Source organism: Pseudogymnoascus verrucosus, assembly GCF_001662655.1.
Source record: "Pseudogymnoascus verrucosus strain UAMH 10579 unplaced genomic scaffold scaffold_9, whole genome shotgun sequence".
NCBI lineage: Eukaryota > Fungi > Ascomycota > Leotiomycetes > Thelebolales > Thelebolaceae > Pseudogymnoascus > Pseudogymnoascus verrucosus.
The window spans coordinates 535,404-557,170 of record NW_017263660.1 but is presented as its reverse complement, the minus strand read 5'-3'; the positions used below and the strand labels follow the sequence as shown (position 1 = coordinate 557,170).

General features: G+C 48.5%; 9 protein-coding genes across 9 annotated transcripts; 4 read left to right on the top strand and 5 right to left on the bottom strand.

Annotated features, from left to right (window-relative positions):
• Positions 1-295: 295 nt before the first annotated feature.
• VE01_02479 (uncharacterized protein) lies at positions 296-1,494 on the bottom strand (the record flags this gene model as incomplete). Its single annotated transcript, XM_018271988.1, has 4 exons — positions 296-368; positions 436-701; positions 826-1,034; positions 1,152-1,494. The coding sequence occupies 4 exons, from the start codon at positions 1,492-1,494 to the stop codon at positions 296-298; spliced, it is 891 nt and encodes a 296-aa protein (XP_018132783.1).
• A 2,193-nt stretch (positions 1,495-3,687) lies between these two features.
• Positions 3,688-4,998, top strand: VE01_02478 (uncharacterized protein; the record flags this gene model as incomplete). Its single annotated transcript, XM_018271987.2, has 5 exons — positions 3,688-3,955; positions 4,041-4,129; positions 4,217-4,343; positions 4,403-4,507; positions 4,552-4,998. Exons 1-5 carry the CDS (start codon positions 3,833-3,835, stop codon positions 4,996-4,998), a joined length of 891 nt encoding a protein of 296 aa, XP_018132782.2. The 5' UTR covers positions 3,688-3,832.
• Positions 4,999-6,466: 1,468 nt separating this feature from the next.
• Positions 6,467-7,111, top strand: VE01_02477 (uncharacterized protein; the record flags this gene model as incomplete). Its single annotated transcript, XM_018271986.1, has 1 exon — positions 6,467-7,111. The coding sequence occupies one exon, from the start codon at positions 6,467-6,469 to the stop codon at positions 7,109-7,111; it is 645 nt and encodes a 214-aa protein (XP_018132785.1).
• A 296-nt stretch (positions 7,112-7,407) lies between these two features.
• VE01_02476 (uncharacterized protein) lies at positions 7,408-8,590 on the top strand. The gene is made up of 3 exons (XM_018271985.2): positions 7,408-7,829; positions 7,899-8,246; positions 8,349-8,590. Exons 1-3 carry the CDS (start codon positions 7,594-7,596, stop codon positions 8,473-8,475), a joined length of 711 nt encoding a protein of 236 aa, XP_018132784.1. The 5' UTR covers positions 7,408-7,593; the 3' UTR covers positions 8,476-8,590.
• Positions 8,579-9,187, bottom strand: VE01_10756 (uncharacterized protein). The gene is made up of 2 exons (XM_059464208.1): positions 8,929-9,187; positions 8,579-8,874 (listed from the first exon to the last, which is right to left on the bottom strand). The coding sequence occupies exons 1-2, from the start codon at positions 9,017-9,019 to the stop codon at positions 8,618-8,620; spliced, it is 348 nt and encodes a 115-aa protein (XP_059320191.1). The 5' UTR covers positions 9,020-9,187; the 3' UTR covers positions 8,579-8,617.
• A 3,103-nt stretch (positions 9,188-12,290) lies between these two features.
• VE01_02475 (uncharacterized protein) lies at positions 12,291-12,913 on the bottom strand (the record flags this gene model as incomplete). The annotated part of the gene is made up of 2 exons (XM_018271984.1): positions 12,291-12,505; positions 12,550-12,913. The coding sequence occupies 2 exons, from the start codon at positions 12,911-12,913 to the stop codon at positions 12,291-12,293; spliced, it is 579 nt and encodes a 192-aa protein (XP_018132787.1).
• A 964-nt stretch (positions 12,914-13,877) lies between these two features.
• On the bottom strand, positions 13,878-15,932 carry VE01_02474 (uncharacterized protein; the record flags this gene model as incomplete). The annotated part of the gene is made up of 3 exons (XM_018271983.1): positions 13,878-15,118; positions 15,168-15,221; positions 15,269-15,932. 3 exons carry the CDS (start codon positions 15,930-15,932, stop codon positions 13,878-13,880), a joined length of 1,959 nt encoding a protein of 652 aa, XP_018132786.1.
• A 752-nt stretch (positions 15,933-16,684) lies between these two features.
• Positions 16,685-19,609, top strand: NHX1 (monovalent cation:H+ antiporter, CPA1 (nhx1)). Its single transcript, XM_018271982.2, has 4 exons — positions 16,685-16,955; positions 17,015-17,047; positions 17,103-17,912; positions 17,962-19,609. The coding sequence occupies exons 1-4, from the start codon at positions 16,913-16,915 to the stop codon at positions 19,098-19,100; spliced, it is 2,025 nt and encodes a 674-aa protein (XP_018132789.1). The 5' UTR covers positions 16,685-16,912; the 3' UTR covers positions 19,101-19,609.
• A 26-nt stretch (positions 19,610-19,635) lies between these two features.
• VE01_02472 (uncharacterized protein) lies at positions 19,636-20,704 on the bottom strand. The gene is made up of 3 exons (XM_018271981.2): positions 20,155-20,704; positions 19,868-20,090; positions 19,636-19,808 (listed from the first exon to the last, which is right to left on the bottom strand). Exons 1-3 carry the CDS (start codon positions 20,360-20,362, stop codon positions 19,727-19,729), a joined length of 513 nt encoding a protein of 170 aa, XP_018132788.1. The 5' UTR covers positions 20,363-20,704; the 3' UTR covers positions 19,636-19,726.
• Positions 20,705-21,767: the final 1,063 nt, after the last annotated feature.

Genomic DNA, 21,767 nt, shown 5'->3' with positions numbered 1-21,767 from the left:
CTACTAGTCGTGCACAGTCCCGACAATAACGACTGGGATGTGCTTGCCATAGAGGTCAAACTGTCTCATTACAAAGGACACAATAGGCGCCTAAAGCCGTGAGTTGACCAACCGCTTTAAACATACCTTCCTAACATCAAACTAACAGAAGCGTTAAGTGACACACATTCAGTCCAGCCAACCCATTTTCCAACGGCCAATGGTAATTGTTTCAGTCCCAGTCTCAATCTCACTCTCATTTCGCCTCTCCACCAGTTTCTGTTTGAAACAACCCTTTCTCGAAGCTAGAACGCATCTAAGCACGGTAGGTGTTCCACATGCTAAGCATACGAGTATTCTGGCCAGGAGTGAAGTTGTCATAGCAAGAACTGCATCTCATTAGCATCCATCCATCTCTCACACATCCCCACCAAACATCAAATAAATCAAACTCACTCATAAGAATAATCCATGTAGTTATGGATGGGATCCAAACCAGCGACAGTTGGGCAGGAGTCACGGCCAGTTGGGCACCCACTGCTAGCCGACAATTGCTGCGGGGTGTCGGAGATGCTGTCGCCTGAGCCCGAGCACGAGTTGCCTTGGAAGGTGTGGAAGAGACCCATCCAGTGGCCGACTTCGTGTGTTACGGTCTTGCCGAGGTTGTAGTTCGTTTCGGGGCCGCCAGGAGCGGTGGTGTAGAGAATGGAGCAGCCATCGTACTGTTTCTCTCGTTAGCTTCTTTCCTACTCCAAGACCAACCTCAAACTCTAATCCCAACTCTAACTCAAGCTCTAATCTTCAATGCTTAAGGAAATTTGGTTATAGGGTTGACAAAGCACTTACATAGAAGTCATTGGATCCAGTAGCAGCGTTGGTTGGGAAATAGCAGTATCCCAAGTTACCACCGATAGCATACATGAAGTAGATGTTCAGATCCTTGTAAGTACCCTTGCGGAGCGACTTCTTCATCGCCAACTCGGCGCCGTCAGATGCCCAGTTGGAGTTGACGGTCCAGTCAGCACCAGCGTTAGTGAACTGGAAACCGGAAGCAGCTTTGGAGATTGGTCAGCATATGCCCATTTTCTCATTTCAAACCCAAACCAAGATCAAAAGTAGGAAGATGGGAGAAAGCACAAGCGAGGGGTTCAGGGGTTAGGTTACAAACTCACCATAGTTGTTATTCATAACCGTCACCTGATTCGCAATCTGCGCCGCGGTCACATACCCACCACTCGCAGCGGTCGATTTCGCTACGACGTGGAAATACACATTGACGTTGATAGTCGCAGCTGCGGAAACACCTCCAGCGGCAGTCAGAGCACCGAGAGCGGATTTCGACGATGCTTCCTGGGCGGCCATCTCATTGGCTGTGGCAAGGAACTCGGGGGTGGGCACGACGCCGCAGCCGAGCCTTGTGTTGCGGGGGCCATTGGTGGGGTGCGCGAGGACGGTGGACAGAGGGGAGAGGATGGTGCTTGCGAGGGCCAGGGTGAGGAGGGTGAAGCGTGCCATGATGGGCGGTGATCAGGGGGGTCAAGAGGGGTGGGTTTGGGGATCTATTTGATGTGTTAGTAAGAGTTCGATTGGAGAAGATTTTGGTTTGCTTTGGATGAACTCTAAGACGATAGCCGGAAATTGATGGGTTCATCCAAAGTGTCAAACTGTGAGAAGTGAACACTTACTGGCAAGTAGAACTGAGGGACTGGGACTGGAACTGTTTTGCCAACAAGGTGGTTACTAGGTCTTTATATATACGTTCATCTCGTCTCCCTTCCCAACTCTACTCTCTCACCTTCATGCACGTCAATCTAACCCCACCTCTCTATCTCTATCTCGCAGCTCTACAATCCCATACCATAACATGATCCTTCGAATGATCAGCGAAGACAAACCAAGCCAGCCAGTCCAAAACAAGAAGCTCCGACAAGTGCAAAAGGGCCAAGAGCCCCAACGAAGCAGGTATATATCGCTCGCGGCGTCCTCCTAGCTGCCACGCCCTGTCATTGAATACCGTACACTTTAAGTCTATATTACACTCTTCTCTTGGCGCGAAAAGCGGAGCCTGTTGCAGTACCAAGGGATGGATTGGGAAGGAGTCTGGAAGGGGGATGGGGGGCTTGGTTGGTTGGTGTAGGGTGGCAACCACGATGTACCGGTATCTAAGCTTTAAGACGGCCAGCGCGTGTAGATTAATAGTGCCGACGTCTTTACTGCTACCCTATGGACACTAAGTGCCCTGCTTTTCACAGCAGCAGCTTCGGAGGTGGGGCCGGGAAGAGGTAGGCGCGAGGCGAGGGTGGGCTCGTGGAGGGGCATAGAGGATGTCTTGCAGATTCAGCGGAGTTTGGAGCGGGGTGGTGTTGGATTTTTTACCTACCGAGGAGATCTCGGCATTTCTTATCTTCAATTGTCAAGATGCAGCTTCCTCCCCACAAAGAGACAGCGCCTGCTGCTCCTGACTTTACTTGCGTTTGTCACGGGATAGCCCCTTGCCGTCAACTCATGTTCAAGTGGTCTTTTGTATCAGATCTGTCATTGCCGACGAGAATGCAAAAATGAGGCAAGGAGATGTTTCCCCTCTCCTTTAGAATCCCACGAATAGGCGTCGGGACCGTGCTCTAAACGAGCGAGTGCCGGTGCGTTGCAGCTTGTTTTAATGAAGGACTGCTGTTGACAAGGCTAGTTAGCTAGTGAGGGAGTGACATCTCCTTCCTTTTCTGTTCACCAGTCTTGCTGTTAAGGTCATGGTCAATGCCGGCAGACCCCGCGTTCTACAGTCATTCATTCATGCCCTAACACATGTAGTCTGATAACTAAGAATCCTGTAATTAAATCGAATCAGGTGAAGCCAGCATCCTATTTCCTTCGGTTCCTGATCAACCCCAGCCCCTGTATATAGTACCAAGCAATGCCAAGCACGAGGGAGCGTCACACCTTCCCGAAGAGAGAGGGAGATAAGAAAGGGCTTCTTGGCGGGTGTTATGAGCGTCGAATTGGTGGATGGAGGAGAGGGGGTGGTAGATTGCGTCTATTTTGTGGTCTGCCTATGGTGGAGGGGTAAGGTGGTGATGTGAGTGGTGATATGGGGATGGAGATGGGATGGGGACGACCTCTTGAAAGACCTAGCCTCATGAGCGTAGCGCAGAAAGACGATCATGTGAGTAAGGTAGACTTCCAGAAAATTATTAATTTAGTCTTTGTTATATTTGCTCTTTTTGTTTTATGCTTTTCTATAGGTAATTAAACAGTATTATAGGAGAGGGTAGAGTGACTATTCTTAATTGTTGGAGATTCCGGCGATAAACTTGTGATTTGCAAAGGAATAACCCTGCTTTGGGGAGTTTCCCAGGGGCATCCCATTAGCTTCTCCTAGTCTGGTGACCAGCTAACGAAACAGTGGACAGAAACTCGGGGTTTCGGCCACCCCCCAGGATTCCTATATGTAGTCACGTAGCCCATCGAGTAGAGTAGATAATTCTTACTATTTTTCTATATACTGTATTCTGCCTTGTGGTGACGCTTGCTGGTGCTGCAAACCGAAGGGAACCCGTGAGAGTCACCTGATTTAGGTGTGGAATATCATATTCCCGAGCGATCATCCCCCAAGCGTTTATAACCTCCCTATTTCTATTGGTCACCCGTTCCGGTAGCATTAGGTCTGGGGAGAGAGCGCTTACACCTACGTATTTTAAGCGCCCACGCTCAACCCAATCAACGTAATGTCTTATTATAGATAAACTCTTATTATAGATAAACATCAATGTGAACTTAAGTGGTAAAGCCATCTCCATCCTTCATTTCTCCCAAGGTTTGCCATCTCCTCACATCTCGGCTGTATAGAAATGTTCAAATGGCGCAGAAATTTCTTTTCTCTGTTTCTCCAATCGTTTTACTTACGTCGTCCTTTGCAACAGCAGCATCAACTGCATGTTATCGAGAAGATGGCAACCATGCAGCATCAGGCTCGCTCTTCGTATGTAACTTTCTGGCGTTTTTGACGAAACGGACTCCTGGGGCTGGGTTATAAAAGGACCTCTGCTGACCCCACGATGTTGAAGGTGCCATGTAATCAAAACCAGAAGTTTAGCATGTGCTATAGAGTGAGCACTGATGAGAGCGTGTTCAATTATCCCCCAGACCTAGGCTGGTATGTACCCTCACGCTCTTCTTTTTTTGATAGAATGCGCTCCTGAGACATGATCTATAAAAGACGATGTGCTGATTAGAGGCGAAGTCTTCCAAGCGGAATTACGATAGCCAACGCAACCATTATTGGTGCTAATCGATATTGGCGCCAAAGCTACAGTGACCAAACATGGGAAAGTGAATATTGTCTCAATGCGTTCAACGACTGCCCTATTGTATGTTCCCGACTGTTAGATGACACATCTAGTTATGCAGACTCTAACATGACATTTAGGACGCCAATGGCAACGCTCCGGTCACACCCTGTGATAAGGACGCCGAGCAAGCCACGACCTGGTGTTGTGGGCAGTCAAATACAGATTGCTGCGATACCCCAGCCGTAATTAAAATTCCGCTGACAATTGGTCCAACTTCTACAACGAGTACCCTGAGCCCCTCTTCGTCGTCCTCCTCGAGTTCTTCAAAGACCACACCCACGACAACACCTGCATCATCCCCCACAGAAACACCCATACTACAAGCCAGCGGGCTCTCCACCGGGGCAAGGCAGGAATAGGATCCGCGGTCGGAGTAGGCGCAGCTGTATTTATTGGCGTAGCTCTATGGCTACTTATGAGACGGCGCAAGAGGAAGAATAGGACTGAAGAGCACTCTGTGCCGGATCTATCAGAGAAATATGGATATGTAGGGGGGATATCAGAGCTGGATTCTCGAAGAACCCCCACGCAGTTGGATGCGCCAGTTTTTGTAAATGAGATGGAGGGATCGAGGGGGAGCGCCCAGAAAAATAGCGCTGGGAAGGCTAATAATGTGTATGCGCCATATGGAGGTATCCCTGCAGAGTTAGGGGATGGGAAGAGGGAGATATAATCTACGAACCTTGTGGGGGACAAGCTCGAAGTATATATCCTTGTAACGATTACCAATCAAAGCATCAGTCGCAGCTTCGTTCGAGACTTCGAGTTGGTGATATTTATTGATATGGAAGGAATGATTATCAAGCAAACCCAGTCGCAGCTTCCTCTGAACTGTGAAGTCAGAGAAAATGGCAGGAACGATTACCAAGCAACACATTGGTCGCACCTTCCTTACTGTCTTCGATTCACACCCTCTATATTCACTTCCACTCAACTATTCTCAATAGTGAAACGGGTCGTTGCGGTAATGTCGCAGGGCGACCTTAATGGCGTCCTCGAGGTTATCTTTTGGCAGTCCAAGCTTCTCTAGTTTCTCCAGCTCAGCTACGTCAGCCTTGTCGTCGAAGTCGCCACCGAGTCCCTCTATAAATACCGTGACAAAGAAAGACCGTAAAGAACCTGAATAGCTTGGAACTCGAGGGCTTATTTGGAAGCAGCGTAACTGTGATGCTGACTTTGCCACAACTCAAAACATGGCGAAGGAAAAGAAGCGAGATGTTAGGCCAAGGCTTGAAATATACTATACGAGTGCTCCTGAAACCTTTCGTCGGTGCATTTTGCCTCGCCCGCGCCCTATCTATTTTGGTAGCACGAGTACATCTTGGCAGCGGATCAACTGTAACAGATAGCTTTAGATCTGGCCAAATGGGTCAATAGTATCCAATTAAAGAATCAAACGGGATTGGTTTGTTGGTTTTGTCGGTGACAGGCACCGAAACGGGGAAGGGTTAAAGTGATGGGCGGCTAGAAAGAAGAGCGGATGCATGGGTGGGTCTGCGGCTACAAGGGTCCGTGGGCGGGACGGACCTATCAGGCACTTGACGCATCTTGTAACCGCCAACAACCAAACCATCACCAACAACAGTAGAGTTTGGGTTCTCGTTGTAAAAAATAACTGTCACAAAAGTATCGTAAGAGCTCAGTTTAGCGTGTTTAGCATATCTTCTTATATTCCTTACCCTCATTCCCGATTTTTTATTTCCTCGTCTCTGTTTTTTGCGTTTGCGCGGTGCATCTGTCAACAGTCAACGGCAGAGACGTTTTCAAACCTGCAAAATGCGGCCCTTGTTATCCATTCGTCTTTTGGCGCTCTCTGTTGCCGGTTTTTGTATGACATTTATTAAACCTCCCCCGTTTGTAGTTTTTGGCGATTTCAGTTTAAATACTATTTATATTGAGGACTCGGTGGTGAACGTTCAATGGACACCAGGAGGAGCGAACAGTCGCACTGCACTAATCATGTTCCAATTAAACGGGACGTAATTTTTAAGACCATTGGAATACATCACCCGTATGTTTATTCCATATATTGTTTATATGTGTTCGCTTCATACTGATTTATTCTCATAGAAAACGTACCAGGTGATGTTGGATCGTTTAGCTGGACTGTGAAAACAAACAAAGATCTTTCTGTGTCAAACATGTTCTATCTTTGTCTGTTCATAGAAGGAGAATCAGCTTCAGCGGCGAACAGCCATTACTTCAATATCACAGGCACTGCAGCATCCGCCATAGTACAGCCAACAAGTACTGCACAGTCAACAAGCTCCACCGAGACGACAAGCTCAACCCACACTACATCCTCTACTATTGCGGATACATCAACCCCAACGTCAGCGGCCGAATCAACATCTACATCTAGCACTGATGTTGCTTCGCCGCCTCCTGCTGGGATGAGCGTTGGCGTGAAGGCTGGAATAGGAATTGGAATCGCCGCTGCAATCACCTCGGGCATTATCGCAGGTTGGTTCACTTTTGGTCGGAGGAAAAGGCAGAACGTCGATCTACCGAAGAATATGGCTATAAAATCTGGCTATTATCAGCAGGAAAAGTTTCAGGGACAAATGCCGTATCAGTGGGGGAGTGAGAGTACGGTGGTCGCCGAAATGTTCAGACAGGAGCAAAGGAATCAGTTGAGTGATGAGAGCACAATAGCTCCACGAATGTACGAACAGGCGCAAAGGAGTAATCAATTTAGTGACCAGGGCAACGTTGTGCCCCAGATATACCAGGGGGAGCAGAGGAATGACCATATATACGAGCTGCCAGATTATCGTGCACAATAGCGTACGCATGACACAATAACGTACGCATGATATGGCCATGAATATTTACTGTAGAAAATTTGTTAGACAGCATAGCTGGGGAGCGATTCCATTGATTTACTTAGCTTATTTACAAGCACATATTTATTTATTCAGATCATTATAATTTTTTTTCTGCCTCGATTATAGTGATGGGTCGTTGTTGATACCCCATTTTCAAAGGCAGTTATGGAGTATTTAAAAGTAAAAGGCGCTAGCCAGAATAGGCGAAAGGAAATATGCGGGAGACGAATGCGTAAATCCGACCACCATTGTCGCCCACACGTGTTTGTCGACCAACGAACTCCCCTTTATCAAATAATTTATAAAAAAACAAGTTTATTTTAGACATATATCACAGCCACGGGCCAGCGCAAGGAAAACAAGTCATCATCCACCCGAACTGGAAGCAAACCCAGCAAATCCCAGAAAAAACACCCCACCACCCCGCCATCCACCCCGCCATGGCCGACATAGACCTCTCCACCGGCACGCCCGACGCGCAAATCGACCACTCGGCCTCGATCGAGTACTGGTCTGGCATCAACGCGGACGTCGACGGCATGCTCGGCGGATTCCCGCACGTGAGCCGCGTCGATCTACAAGGTAGCAGGGCGCTGATGGCGAAGCTGGGGGTTTTGGCTGGGAAGAATGAGGGGGATGCGAAGCCTTTGAGGAGGGCGGTTGATTGTGGGGCTGGGTGAGTGGAGTTTTTGCTGGAGTGATGCCGTGGGGTGAACGAGCTGGCTAACAGGTCTTGTGTGGGCAGGATTGGACGCATTACGAGAGGCTTGTTGCTGTCGCTCGCGGATAAGGTGGATGTTGTGGAGCCGATTAAGAAGTTTACGGATGCGCTGGCGGATGTACCGGGTGTGGGGGAGGTGTATAATGTTGGGCTGGAGCTGTGGAAGCCGGCGAGTGGTGCGGTGTATGATCTTGTTTGGAACCAGTGGTGTGTTGGTCACCTGACGGATCTTCAGCTTGTTGGGTATTTGCGGAGGTGTGGGGAGGCATTGAGGAGAGAGGAGGGGGGTAAGGTGGTGGGGTGGATTGTGGTGAAGGAGAATTTGACGAGTGAGGAGGATGTGTATGATGAGACTGATAGCAGTGTCACTCGGTTTGTCTACCCTGTTTCTTATGGCGCCGTTTGGCGTCATGTTTGTCTCTTTTTGTGGATGGTTTTGGGAGTGCATAGGAGCAAAGCTAATATTTGTGATAGGACGGAGGAAAAGTTCAAGGAGTTGTTCAAGGAAGCAGGGCTACAAATTGTGAGGACGGAGTTACAGCGAGGGTTTCCTAGGGAATTATATCCTGTGAGGACGTGGGCTCTACAGCCTATGATCTAAGAGGGATGTATTAACATATATCAAGAGATATTAGTAATACATATGAGATGAATAATGAAGAAGGAGTCTCGTTAGTACACTTCTTGCCAAAGAACGGGAAAGAGCCTGAAGTGGGAGTAGTCATTGCTAATAATGATCAATACTAACAACCCCAAACATTCGCAGTCCAATAAGTCGTATGACCAATTACCGTCTGCGTCGTACCAAAAGTTCCATCAAAGCTACCGTATTTATAGTGAACCTCTCCAGTGGCCAAATAAATGCCAGCTTGGTAGCCTCCAACGCAACTCAAATAAACCCAGGTATCATAGCCGTTGTTTATAATCCCGAAGAACTGGTCCGTGATCGCGCATTTCTGACCGCCATTATCTGTTAAAGCGGCATTTATACGCTGTGCATCTAAACGTGGCGGGTATTAGCAAACGCGATTAGTCCTTTGGGGGGATCATTTACCGAGGTTGAAGTTCAGGGAGAATTGTACACATGCAAGGGCTGGTGTGCTAATGGCGGCGAGACTGAGAAGGGAGAGCGTTGAAAACTTCATGTTGTCAGGGGAAGACAGTAGTTGCTGAAGCTGTTGGCTCTTGGCTGTGTAGAGTGTTTCGATTTGCCCAACGAACAGCTGGTACCACTATTATATATGATGCGGCCCAACCGCGGATACATCAGCTTCACAAATGGACTAGACCGGCCCATTCGCGGAAAATATATGTCATTAACACCCTACTAACTTAAAAAAGCCAATTTTGTATGTTGTGTAGCGTATTATAGGTTCGGTTAGTTGCTTAAATCTGACACCGCCAATCCTTTTCCATGTCACGAGGAATCCTTCGCATCCTACGGATAGTCACACAAGGTAACATCTACATATCTATCCTGGCCATGATTATTTGACTGGTGAGGATAACAAAGTCTTACAATAATATATGGAGCCTCAACTTGACAATCTTTGTGAGATGCTACTGTAGAATTTTTGGATTCGAGAATATTGACAGTCTTAAATGTGGGGTCGGTGCCGCATTGCGGGGTAGCTCATACTTTTCCCAATTCGAAACTAAAAAGTTAAGGTGCCAGGAACATGGCAACTGCGAGTCCACACTTCTCTCTAGTCTAGCGCAAGGCAAACTTTATATACTATAGACTCAGTAGACTCAGTAGACTCAGTACCCAGTAACATAGAGACTAATGCTACGTGACAACGAGATATCACATGACCCAACTATAATAACTCCAATAACGCTAATGGTTTTATCATATCTGTTCCGGCCCAACCACGAATAAGTGGTATTCGCGAATACGCTGGCCCATTCGCGAATGGGCCGGCCCAACCACGAATATGTTCCTTCGCGAATACGCTGGCCCAACCACGAATAGGCCAACTACAAATAGTAAAAGAGTATAGCAAATTGAATAAATTAATAATCTAAACACTATTGCCAATAGTGTCTGCTCTTGCCCGCTTCCGCTTTGGCTTTTCTACTAAAGCTAATTCCGTACGAGTAGCTAGGCCTGATAAGTTGCCACAGTTATGATCATCATTATGACAGTGAACACTACACTGCTTAACCTCCTTATAACAGCGGCACCTCTTTGTACTACACTGCCCTTTGCATTGACATGATATTCCTACCCGTACACTTGTAGAAGCCTCTCTAGCTGCAAGCCCTAATCCTACCTGCTTTGTAGAATTAGGAATTTGAATATCAGACCATAGAGCCTGCTCTACAACACCAAGTGATTTTGTAGGTATAAGGCGTTGTATAATACCAGAGGCTGTTATAACCTAATACCAGTGTGGGTAAGGCTCTTTTAAAATGCGTGCAAAGAGCCTCTTATTATCAGTTGAGGTTCTATCCTCCTGTGGAACCTTTATAGAGACTATATCCCCTACTTTAAAGTGCTGTATATCATGCTTCTTAGTGTACTTGCGTACCATAGAAACCCGTGCTCTTTGAGTAGCTGCTATAGCCTGCTCAATTATAGGGTCAGGTGTAGCTCGAAGCTCAGTCCTAGGCTGAGCTGGCACCCGAACCCGGGTCCCACGACGGAGCTCAGAATGAAGCTGCTCTTGCACTCGCTCAGAATTGAGCGAGGGCGCCAGCTCAGAATTGATCTAGGGCGCCAGCTCAGAATTGAGCGAGAGCAGTAGCTCAGAATTGATCGAGAGCAGTAGCTCAGAATTGATCGAGGGCGCCAGCTCAGAATTGATTGAGAGCTCTCGCTCTTGCTGAAGCTGTGGGTCAATTTGAGCTTCAGGCTCAAGCTAGCTCTCAAAAATTGGTCCCATATTAGGGTCCTCCTACTCAACTCCAATTAAGAGGTCCTTCTGGGCCTAGCTATTAAGCCAGTCAATATGAGAGTTCCTGTCTCGGAACAGTAGCTCGGCTGGTGCGCACCCAATTGTAGAGTGGATTTGGGTGTTCATTGCAAGCGTGACCTTAAGTAGCCCATCATTCCACTCTGTAGACCCATGGTCTATTTTCCATGCTTAGAGCTTTGCTTCTACAATTCCATTTGCCTGCTCAACTAGGCCTTGCGTTTAAGGTGACCGTGGTGCTCTATTTACTACTTAAATTCTATACTTTCGTAGTAGGATAAGTAGAGCCCCCTTAAATTCCTTCCCATTATCAGCTTGCATAATCTTAGGAGGTAAGAAAGCTACAATAAAGATAGCAAAGCAGTCTGCAATCGGCTTTGCATGCTTGCTCTTTAATGGATATAGCTATGTATATTTTAAGAAGTGATCCTTTATATATAGAATCCACTTATATCGTCCTAACGGCTCGTGGCGCATATCAATTAAGTTAATTTAAACCCTTTCCTATGCTCGGCCTATAGTAATAGGAACTAGAGGAGCTTTTGTAGTAGCAGGTCGATTTAGTGTGCAATTTTTACATCGCTTTACTATAAACTCTACTTCTTCTCGCTTTAGCCCATAGTATTTCTATTGTAGAATAGTCCATGTTTTTATCCGGCCTACATGTAAGAGCTGTAGATGTTCATTAACAATAGTGTCAAATGCATCACTCTCTAGAACGACAGATCGTAGGCTCTAGAACTTAGAGTTAGGCTTCCAGTAGAGCTTATTATGTATAAGCATAAACTCTGTTTGAGCTCTATGCTTTAGTCGTGACTCTACTTGAGTTGTAGGCTTTAGTAGTGGGTTCTAAAGATAGAGTGGTAATTATTAATATTTTAGGTAGTCTAGCTGCTCTCTATTAACATAGCTAAAGCTATGAATATAGGTCTGAAAGGCCGTGCGAACATCTTGAGGGAATGGATTAATATAGGCAATAGTAGGATCCATTTTAATAGTTAAAGGTTAATGTTATGATTCTATCTACAATATCCTATAATACTACCCCGCGTATTAGGCAGCTATTCGTGGTTAGGCAGCTATTCGTGGTTGGGCCAGCCTATTCGCGAATACCACTTATTCGTGGTTGGGCCGGAACATATGTCTATTAGGACGATTGATAGTATTAAGCCACTGAATTACAAGCTTGTTTATGACAGAGCGGACGGGATGCCTAATTTGCTTGAGTCTGTAGTTGTATGTGTAAATCGCATATTATATACAATGGCTCTCCTTCTTGGGGGAATTGCTTATCACAAATTTTGCAGGCGACGTAGTGTGCGTCTTTATATTACGCTTCAGCAGTGTATATGGGGTAAAAAAAGTATCGAAAAGTTAATGTAATTAATAATAGTATTATCTACGTTCCTCCGCCTTAGAATGTTATCCAATTAACATTTCTCCGCCTTTAGCATATAATAAATCCACATCTATCCATCCACATTGGATTTACATCAATCTACAACAAGCCCGCAAGAACGACAACACCGGCCAACCCGACCATCACGCTGGCGCCCATATACGACGCTGCGGCCGCTCCATTTGGGTGTGGTCCACCAGTTCCCGGAGGAGAGGTTGTCCCTGGGCCGCCGCCACTGGGAGTGGGAGGCACAGGGGGCCCACGAGTGAAGGTGGTGTTTGGGTACACGGGGCATGCGGTGACATATACGGTGACTTTGACAGTTAGCTTCGTTCGGAATAGAAGGGGAATGACTTACCAGTGCTACCTGGTGGTGGCTGGGATGGGTTGGTGAGGGCTGTTGTCTGTAGCCCGTCCTCTGGTCCGCGTGTTGGGTTGGTGTAGATGGTCGTGTAGGTTGACGGCTCTGCGCTGCGTGTTGGGTTGGTATATATGGTCGTGTAGGTCGACTCCTCTGCACTGCGTGTTGGGTTTGTGAGGATTGTCGAAACAGTCGCCTCCTCCTGTCCCCGTGTTGGGTTCGTGAGGATTGTTGAGACGGTTGACTGCTCTACCCGTGTTGGGTTCGTGTAGATGGTTGAAACGGTCCCTTCTACTGGCTCCTCGGGGGTGTTGTGGGCAGCGACGATGGCCACGAGAGGGAGGAGTGCGAGGATCTGCATCGTTGCGGGATATGTGTATATATAAACGGCTTATTGGAATGGGTATCGACTATGGAGCAGAGCAAGAGAAAGAGACAGTATGAGAACGACAGTAAGTGCGATAACGAACGTAGGTGGATAAAGCAATAGAGAATGAGCAACAGAACAGAAGGAAAAACGGATACTTATAAGTCGACCACACACGTCTAGACAGTCATGACAGATACCTTAAATTAGCTAGAACACGAACAAACATCTCGTAACGCCCCTTCAGTTAATATTGCGACATTATGGCAAATCGTAATAGTGGCATGGCGACATAGATGCCGATGTGTCACGGTAATACGAGCCTGTTAGCGTTGCTTCCCTCTCTGTTATGAAGCATATCGCAGGCTATAAATGCGGGAATTGCGGAATTCTAAGTACCCACGATCACGGGAGCCACAGTTAGATAAGCTCGTATGACCATTCTAAGGATATGAATAGTGTTACAATTGTGGCTAAATACGGCGGATGTTGCGAGTTGATGTGGCTCGTATTGGTGCGAATGACGATGCCGCCACCACTTATGATTGGGCAGCGACGCGGCGAGCGACGCGGCGAACACCTGGATGCGATGCGCGGCATGCTTAGATGTGACCGGAGTTCCTGTTTGGTGTTGTGACGGAAATGTAACAAAAATAGCCAGGGTAGGTGATAAATATCTGTATAGTCTCCTAGCCCTGCGTTTTGTCGCCGCCATAGGGACCTCTGTCCCTGATAGCAATGTAACCTGTCAATGCACAATTAAGCAGAGGACGAGGCATGCTGGTACACACTCTAAATAGCCACTGTATTGCCTAAAACTTTGTAGGTTCATAGATAGTTTGGAATTGTGCTCGACTATTATAGACCCAGTGCTCTATTTGGTGCGTCACACCGTAAAACCCGGCTTGCAATGAATGCTCTCTGCCACAAAACTCAGCACAATGTTGTCAAGCAACCCCTAGTAAGTTAAGCCAGTTTCAAAGCTTCGGCTTCGGCTCAAACTCCTCCTATTCTGGCTCGCATTAGTCTCCCTCCTCCCCCCGCTACGCGCAGCCAAGACTCTCGCAGCTTCCAGGCCCTCAACGGGACCATCTTCAGCAAGTCTACTTGCCATATACGCCGCTATGAACGCAAAAATACCACCAGCAGCTAGCGACGCAGGCATACTCATATCGCCCGGGGTCCCTCGCGGCTTCTGGAGAAACTTAAATATCAGGGACGAGCCGAGCGTGGCAAGGACCTGTGGCGCGGCGATAGAAACGTTGTGGATGCCGAGGATGACACCTGCCTGGTCGCCGTTGTCATCGCGGGATAGTGTATCAACTCGGCCGCCCGAGGCTACGTTCAGTGCCTGTGCGCGGCGAAGAGCGTCGCGCTTGGAGATTTCGGCTGAAATAATGGCGAAGGGTGCCCAGATAGTGAGAGCCCATGGTATACCCACGATCCCGACGACTATGGTGGCGATAGTGGGGTTGGGAACTATGAGGGTTGAGAACATACAGAGGCCAAACATGATTAAGCTAATGGTCCACGCGCGGCGCAGCGAAAGCCACGGAATGACGAGGCGTTCGAGGAAGCGGTCGAAACGGGTCGTGTAGCTTGACGATGAGCTTTGTGAATGGATACTTTGGGTCACTTGACCGGCGGATGGGACAAACGGGGCATCGTAGGTTGGCGCAATGAAGAACGGAAGGAGAACATTAGCAGCCAAAGATACGCTGGCCCATACGAGAAGTGCAAACGTGCCAATGCGAGTGCCTTTCTCATACAGGCGGTCGATTTCTTCCGGGGTTAGGTCTGGGTTGGCTTCGACAAATGGCTCAACATAGAGTTCTGCCACCCATGTTGATAAGTAGAATAGGAATCCAAACCATCCGATCCAGGCAAAGAACTGAACCTCGCAGACTTTGCGAGTTTGTGGTGGTAGGCTTTTGATCGAGTTAAAGACACCCTTAAAGAAGGAAACGACTCCTCCCTTGTCACGAAGAGGTGGACCTTCTTCGCGTGGGTCTCTCTCTTTAATGAAGATGAGGCTAATCGCCACAGTAATCGACAGGCAGATACTCGCAATCACGCAGAGTACCTTGAATTGGGTATCTCCAAAGAACCACATATACCTTGGGAGGTTGATGTAGCCAAAGCAATACCCAATTATGTTTCCGATTCCAGTCATTCGGCTTCCCATGGCGTTTGCCGCCTCTGTCGCTGGGTTAGCAACAACAACCGGCGAGATACGAAGAAGCCATACCTTGCTGATGTGTTGGGGCACAATCGACCATAAAAGCTCTAATCGCGGCTTGGACTGCAAGATGTTAGAAACGCCGCGTAGAATTAGCGATAATAGCTTACTAGTATTGATAGCAAAGTCCAAAACGTAGACGAAAAGGACAGCAACGACGATGGTGGTTACTTTCACACCAGGGTCGTCCTTTTTGGCCCCGAAAATGCCTAGAAATCCACTGACTACCTCTTTCGTCCAGGCCAAGGCTAGAAGGGAAACTATCGTTGCTGCTGCTCCCCCAAGAATAAACGGCTTTCGCTTGCCCCATGGAATCCTACAGTTATCACTTCGAACGCCAACATACGGTTGAACTAGAGTTCCAGACAGTGGCCCAGCAATCCATACCAAAGCCATCAAAGACTTACTCAGTCCAAGCGACAGCAGGTATGGCGAGCCGTTTGATAATTCCACAGACCATGCTATCTGTAATCCCCCAAGACTTATCGTTAGAATAATAAGGTACCAAACGCTCTTGGTTACTTGGTACTCATCATGGTGGTCCAGGGCGGTGCCATCATCCAGCAAGCCATCCCCTTCGTCGTCGCTCTGGGAGGCTCGGAGGAGAGGGGACTGTTCGTTTGCTGGGTTCCCGGCTTGATCAAGTGACACCTTGTGCGGCGAGCCGTTGGCTACCCCTAAAGCATCCGAACTGTTACGTTCTGAACCGGACGCCAGTTCTGGGTCTGTTCTCTCTCTGCCTTGAGGTGGTGATTTCCCATCTGACAAGCTCATCTGCTCAAGCTGTATATTCTCCGACACTGTGTCGATATTTAGACCCTAGCCTGGGTTATGTATGCCTGTAATATCGCACGGAAGACTGAACGCAAAACTTTATGAGGACAGTATGTATAAGATTTCGAGTTAATCGTGGGAATGGTCTAAAGCGACATTACTCGTGGCGGGGTCGTCGAGGACACAACACCAGCTGGTCAGATCCTTGGGTTTAGATCGACAGGTTTTCTAATAATGTAAGCGGAGAGCGTGTACAAACGGGCTATATAATGTCGAAGTTAATTACCTTGAACAGAGCTGACTATTGGCGTTCAGAGGTGAGGGGGCTCAGGGCATCACGAGGGCAGCCTGGACAGCTTGGATAGCTTGGGCTGAGATGTCTCGGATGTGGGTGTGACCGAGCCAGCGACAGTATGTACATGCAAAGGCGTAAATTCTATTTCAAGTATGCGCTGAATGACGGGTATGACTTTATACAGTACGCGGCTACAGTATGAAGGAGAGGAGGAAGAAAGCAAACATAAGAGTATGTGCTCTGCGACGCGATGGAACTCAAGGGCGCATGACGACCATCGCCTATCATCGTCATTCAGGTTCAATACGGCCGCGCGATAGAGACCAACTGTGCAGTGGAGTTGCCAGCGGCTAGCGGTTAGCGGTTAACGCAAGCCGATTGGCGGCTACTAACCCCCCCAGCCACTAGTGCCTTCGGAGCATAATAATGCCGACCTTGGAGCTGTCGCAATCTGTACAATTCCATCTGCAACCCCAAGGGATATCGTGAAGACCTCATCTTCGACTTTCTCAAGCCCATTCATCCTAGGATATATATGGTGCTTTCTCTTACCATTCTCGGCTCACCGTTGAGCGACGCTATCGTCACCCCACGAGCCGCAAGTTCTTGCTCAATAGGGGACCTTCGAGTCGCCTAAGGTCCGTCCACCGCGGAGGCATATATTTACATCCCAAGACTGCCAAGCATGGTTGCCGCCGCTGCGAGCTATCTGATACATGGCCTACTCAGTATGATTACCAATGTATATGACATGCTGTATTCCCATGCTGATGATGCTTCCTCACAGAGAGCCGGAATGATGGAGACGACGATGGAGAAGGTTGGTTACGTGTCTTTGTCCGCTTCACGAATTTCTGCCTAACCTATTACTATAGGACGCGATCCTTCCCAAAGGGAGATATCTATGTCATGGGCCCTCTTCATCCTCATAAGCCTCCTCATCATCGCCTTGTTTACGTCATACCTGCTTCAAACCCGAAAGGTGCAAGCCGTACACGAAACTGTCATATCGATTTTTGGTGGAATGACTGTGGGGTTGATCCTGAGAATCACCACCGGGACATCGATACAGAACCTTGTTACCTTCGATTACCTGTTGTTTTTCAACCTGCTCCTGCCGCCTATTATCCTTGCATCAGGGTATGAGCTACACCAAGCCAACTTCTTCCGGAATATAGGCACCATCTTAACTTTTGCATTTGCTGGGACCTTCATCTCAGCCGTTGTTCTTGGGTCAATTCTCTGGCTATATACCAGGATACCATTAGAGGGCTTTGATATCACCTTCCTGGAGGCCATATCTGTCGGAGCTACACTATCTGCCACTGATCCAGTCACTATCCTTGCCATCTTCAACACCTACAAAGTTGATCCGAAACTTTATACCATCATTTTTGGCGAGTCCATATTGAACGATGCAATTGCAATTGTCTTGTTTGAGACAGCTCAGAAGTATCAGGAGGTCGGCCAAAAGGTTGCTTTGGGACCCCTCAGTATCATCGAGGGTATTGGAATTTTCTTGGCCGTTTTCTTTGGCAGCCTCGTAATAGGGGTTCTCATTGGGGTTGCTACTGCTCTGGTCCTGAAGCATACCTACGTGCGGCGCTTCCCCAAGATTGAGTCTTGCTTAATTTTTCTGATCGCCTATGCGAGCTACTTCCTTTCCAATGGCCTCCATATGTCTGGTAAGTCGCCTCTATATCGGTATACTAGATTATTGCTAACACCGTCGAGGCATCGTGAGTCTGTTGTTCTGTGGCATCACTCTAAAGCACTATGCCTACTACAATATGTCGCGCCGCACGCAGCTCAGCACCAAGTATATCTTTTCTGTGCTGGCACAATTGTCAGAGAATTTTATCTTCATCTATCTCGGCATTACCCTATTTACGGAACCCTCACTGCAGTTTAAGCCCCTCTTTATCATTGTCACGGTCTTTGGCATCTGCGTCGCGCGATGGGCCGCTGTCTTTCCGCTATCAAGGCTCATCAATTGGTTCATCCGCTACCGAGCCCGTCGCCGCGGCAGAATGGACGCACCCGATGAGCTACCCTACAACTACCAAGCCATGCTCTTCTGGGCTGGTCTCCGCGGCGCCGTCGGCGTCGCCCTCGCTGCTGGTCTTGAGGGCGAAAACGCATTCGCCCTCAAAGCCACCGTCCTCGTCGTTGTCGTCCTAACCGTGATCATTTTCGGCGGCACCACAGCGCGCATGCTCGAGATCCTCGGCATCCGCACCGGCGTCGTGGAGGAGATTGACAGTGATGATGAATTTGACATCGAGGCCGTCACTGGCGCTTCCGGGCCCTATTTTGCCCGCAGCGGTGGCAGCGCCATCGGGAACTTCCCCAAGCGCCGCTCCAGCGTGCAGCTCGACAACGTCGGTCGCCCCACGAACGGTGCCACGAGGCGCATCTACGCGTCCGGTAACTCGAGCCCGGCTGCCCGTGAGCAGAGCCTCAGCAGGACCAACTCCGCCTTAGGTGGCAGTATCGGGCGCCACGGCTCTGACCAGGAACTGTTGCGCGCCCCTCTGTCCGATGACGAGGAGAGTGACTCGGATCTTCCTCCGGCGGCGCGACGGGCGGCGCGGCCGGAAGGCTCGTCGAGCACGTCGGAGGGTTTGGGGCTTCTTAATCCAGAGATCTATCCTACGAGCGGGGTGGCAGCAGAGCGGACGCCGAGCGCCGGGTTTGTGGCGGGGCTAGGCAACACCGTCACGGGTGCAGGTGCGGCTATGAGTAGCTTGCTAAGCGGGACATCGGAAGATCATGCAGCATGGTTTAAGCAGCTAGATGAGGGCTTTATTAAGCCAAAGTTGCTGTTGGATGGGGGTAGGCCGGGGAATGGGAGTGGGAGTGGTGGTGCGTAGGGGGTGATGCGTTTGTTGGAGAATAATGTTATAGTCGACTGTGTTGGCTTTAGTGTTGTTTCTAGAGACTTTTTATACCTTTGTTTGAGTGGCCGCTGGCGGATAAAGGAGAGAGGTGTGTTGTATGATACTGATGAGCATAGCTGGCGTTTGGTAGATGGTTACTGCCCACCGGTGTCAGCTAATGGCCTGAGTGCGTGCATTTTCTTCGTGGCCTTGGTATTCATGTCATGTACACATCTATATAATTTTGTTACTATATACACCTTTTCTAGAAACGTCGTGGGCACTATCCACCAACACACCCCCAAAACGGCACAGAATTAGGTGTAATCAAAGGAAGCCCACCGCGTCCTGTTGTGGGCCTCCTCCCAACCATCCTTGGGCCACGCGGGAATCCTTCTCGGTAATCTGGATTTCGCCGGTCCGGTTCGGAGGTGTTGGAGGGCGGGAGACCTGTGACGCACATCGGTTCCAAATAGGCTGCCCAGCCTACTCCAACCTGGAGCAAAGGGAAAAGTGGTTACAACGATTTAGTGCATATGTATAATTTTATATGTAAAGGTAACTAAAAGTGATCCATTTTCCCGAGCGATCAACGCTCAACAACCCATCATTCACTCTGTCTAATCAAGTCCAGGGCAGTTCTCAGAGGTAGTAGCAGTAATGGCAGAGTACGGGGAAGGGTCGGTCCAGATCAGGTTGAACCTATTCCGCATGTAAGAATTATGCTCATAAGAGTGCCAAAGCGCAATAGAGAAACTTACGAAGCACTTGGGTAGCTGGGGGCATTGCTGTCACCCAGGGCATCCACAATATCGGTCAGGGCATCGTGCTCCCAGCAGATAAGAATATTTCCACTACCAGTGTAGTTATTCACAACCTTGGCGACGCACTTCTGGTCGTCACGGTCGCAGGAGGTGTCAACGGTGATACCAAGGTCGGTAGCAAGGGGCTGGACAGTTGCGAGCGGGCGAGCGCGGGACCCATCTGAGGATTCATTAGTACTGCTGAAATACGTACAATCATTTCTTAGGCAGTATGGGAAGCATACCAGAGTCTGGGGTCATAGCCATGATGTAACCGATGTTGTAGGAAGATGAGCTTCCGAACACGTTACGCAGGCACTGGGCACGCTGGAGACCTTGGGCATTGAGGCCGTTGCCACTGGAAGGCTTCTCACCGTGACGAATCAGGTACACGGTGCTCTTAGCGGCCACGGCCGGGACCAGAAGAAGTGGAAGGTAGTTGAGGAGTTGCATGGTGAATGATGGATTGTCTTAAAGATTTGGAGAAGAGCTTAGGACTTTTTTATTACGTCTCATTCTTGGCTGATTCAAGCTTCTTTATAGCTTCCAGAGACACCCTTGATATAGCAACATGACCGGCGAACTGCCAACCCCCGCGGTTTCTAAATGCCCGTGATGGACTGATCGTCGGGCTGTCCCATGATCTTATCCAACAGTATGATCTGAATGGCACACGCGATGCAGGGCTGAGGGACGGTGAGGGACTGTTCTGGCATCGAACATTAGTAGCGCCTTGAAGAAGAAACTTGAATATGTCGGCCTTCCAGTCCTGTGTTGATGTTGTGCATACTTAGTACGTCTAATCTCCGGATCGCTGCGGGGGACAAGCTTTTTAGGGACTGTCGCGAACTTTAGAGTTAGTCTACCCTGCCGAGTGCCGCGAATGGGAGCTGTGTTCCACTACACATGGCGCTGATAAGTACCTCTACACAGTAATTTATATGTAAAGTGACATATAATAGTTATCAGATCCGAAGTACGACGACTCTCATCATCCCCGTCACTTGCATCACTCCTAACGCCCATTCTACGCCTTATTTGCTTTATCAACCACTGTCTATTCTCCAATCAAGTCAGCGACACACCAGCGACACACCGCCGTCAGAGTACAAATCCCTGTCTTTCTCTTGTTCCCTCTGGCAACTTGTGTATTCTGTGATCCGTTTCCCGTCTGCGACTGAGATAGGTATCGAATCACAAGGGAAGAAGGACGTATGCCATGCCCATTAGCATGATTGAGAGTAAAAGGCAATTGATTTCAAGCTTGTGTATGGCAGAGCGAATGGGACGCCCAGTTCTCTTGGGTCTATGGCTATACGTGAGGGTTGTATGCTTGTGGTGGCCGTATCTAACTTCGAATTGTCCGATCTAAACCACCGAAGTAAGTCCTGGTATCTTCGGGAATAGTCCTCTAAAATATTGAAGCCCTCACGATGTTTCTTCCTGTGAAAACAGTTACCACTCGAGTATTGCCAAACCCAGGCAGTAAATCCTGATGATGGGATCTCACTGCCGGTTAAATGCGTCGCTACCGAGGTTCGATTTGTTCACTCAGGCACAACTTTATTAGTTACGGCTAAAAGCAATTAATATATATGGAAGGTGTGATCTACTTCACACTTCATTGCTCTTCAAATCCCGTTAACACCTACCGAACATCCATGAGGCCCAGGCCGCTCACTCGGGCGCAACGAGGCGATTGCCGGCTGGTGGTTAATACCAATTGACGGGGAAGTGATATACTACAAGTACAAAGTATATTGCTCTTAACATTCTGAAGTGCCGCCTATCGAGCCTAAATGAGTACTGATATCCGTACGACCTTAGGCACGACCCGATTGGATGTGGTTAATGTCAA

What these genes read in the sequence shown, in the direction of transcription:
- VE01_02476 (XM_018271985.2), top strand. Translation starts at nt 7,594, where the DNA reads ATGGCCGACATAGACCTCTCCACCGGCACGCCCGACGCGCAAATCGAC. An exon ending in GCGGTTGATTGTGGGGCTGG is followed by an intron (nt 7,830 to 7,898) that starts GTGAGTGGAGTT and finishes TTGTGTGGGCAG; the next exon opens with GATTGGACGCATTACGAGAG. An exon ending in ACTGATAGCAGTGTCACTCG is followed by an intron (nt 8,247 to 8,348) that starts GTTTGTCTACCC and finishes TATTTGTGATAG; the next exon opens with GACGGAGGAAAAGTTCAAGG.
- VE01_10756 (XM_059464208.1), bottom strand. Translation starts at nt 9,019, where the DNA reads ATGAAGTTTTCAACGCTCTCCCTTCTCAGTCTCGCCGCCATTAGCACA. An exon ending in CTCCCTGAACTTCAACCTCG is followed by an intron (nt 8,875 to 8,928) that starts GTAAATGATCCC and finishes CGCCACGTTTAG; the next exon opens with ATGCACAGCGTATAAATGCC.
- NHX1 (XM_018271982.2), top strand. Translation starts at nt 16,913, where the DNA reads ATGGTTGCCGCCGCTGCGAGCTATCTGATACATGGCCTACTCA. An exon ending in TCTGATACATGGCCTACTCA is followed by an intron (nt 16,956 to 17,014) that starts GTATGATTACCA and finishes GCTTCCTCACAG; the next exon opens with AGAGCCGGAATGATGGAGAC. An exon ending in CAATGGCCTCCATATGTCTG is followed by an intron (nt 17,913 to 17,961) that starts GTAAGTCGCCTC and finishes AACACCGTCGAG; the next exon opens with GCATCGTGAGTCTGTTGTTC.
- VE01_02472 (XM_018271981.2), bottom strand. Translation starts at nt 20,362, where the DNA reads ATGCAACTCCTCAACTACCTTCCACTTCTTCTGGTCCCGGCCGTGGCC. An exon ending in GGCTATGACCCCAGACTCTG is followed by an intron (nt 20,091 to 20,154) that starts GTATGCTTCCCA and finishes ATGAATCCTCAG; the next exon opens with ATGGGTCCCGCGCTCGCCCG. An exon ending in CCCAGCTACCCAAGTGCTTC is followed by an intron (nt 19,809 to 19,867) that starts GTAAGTTTCTCT and finishes CATGCGGAATAG; the next exon opens with GTTCAACCTGATCTGGACCG.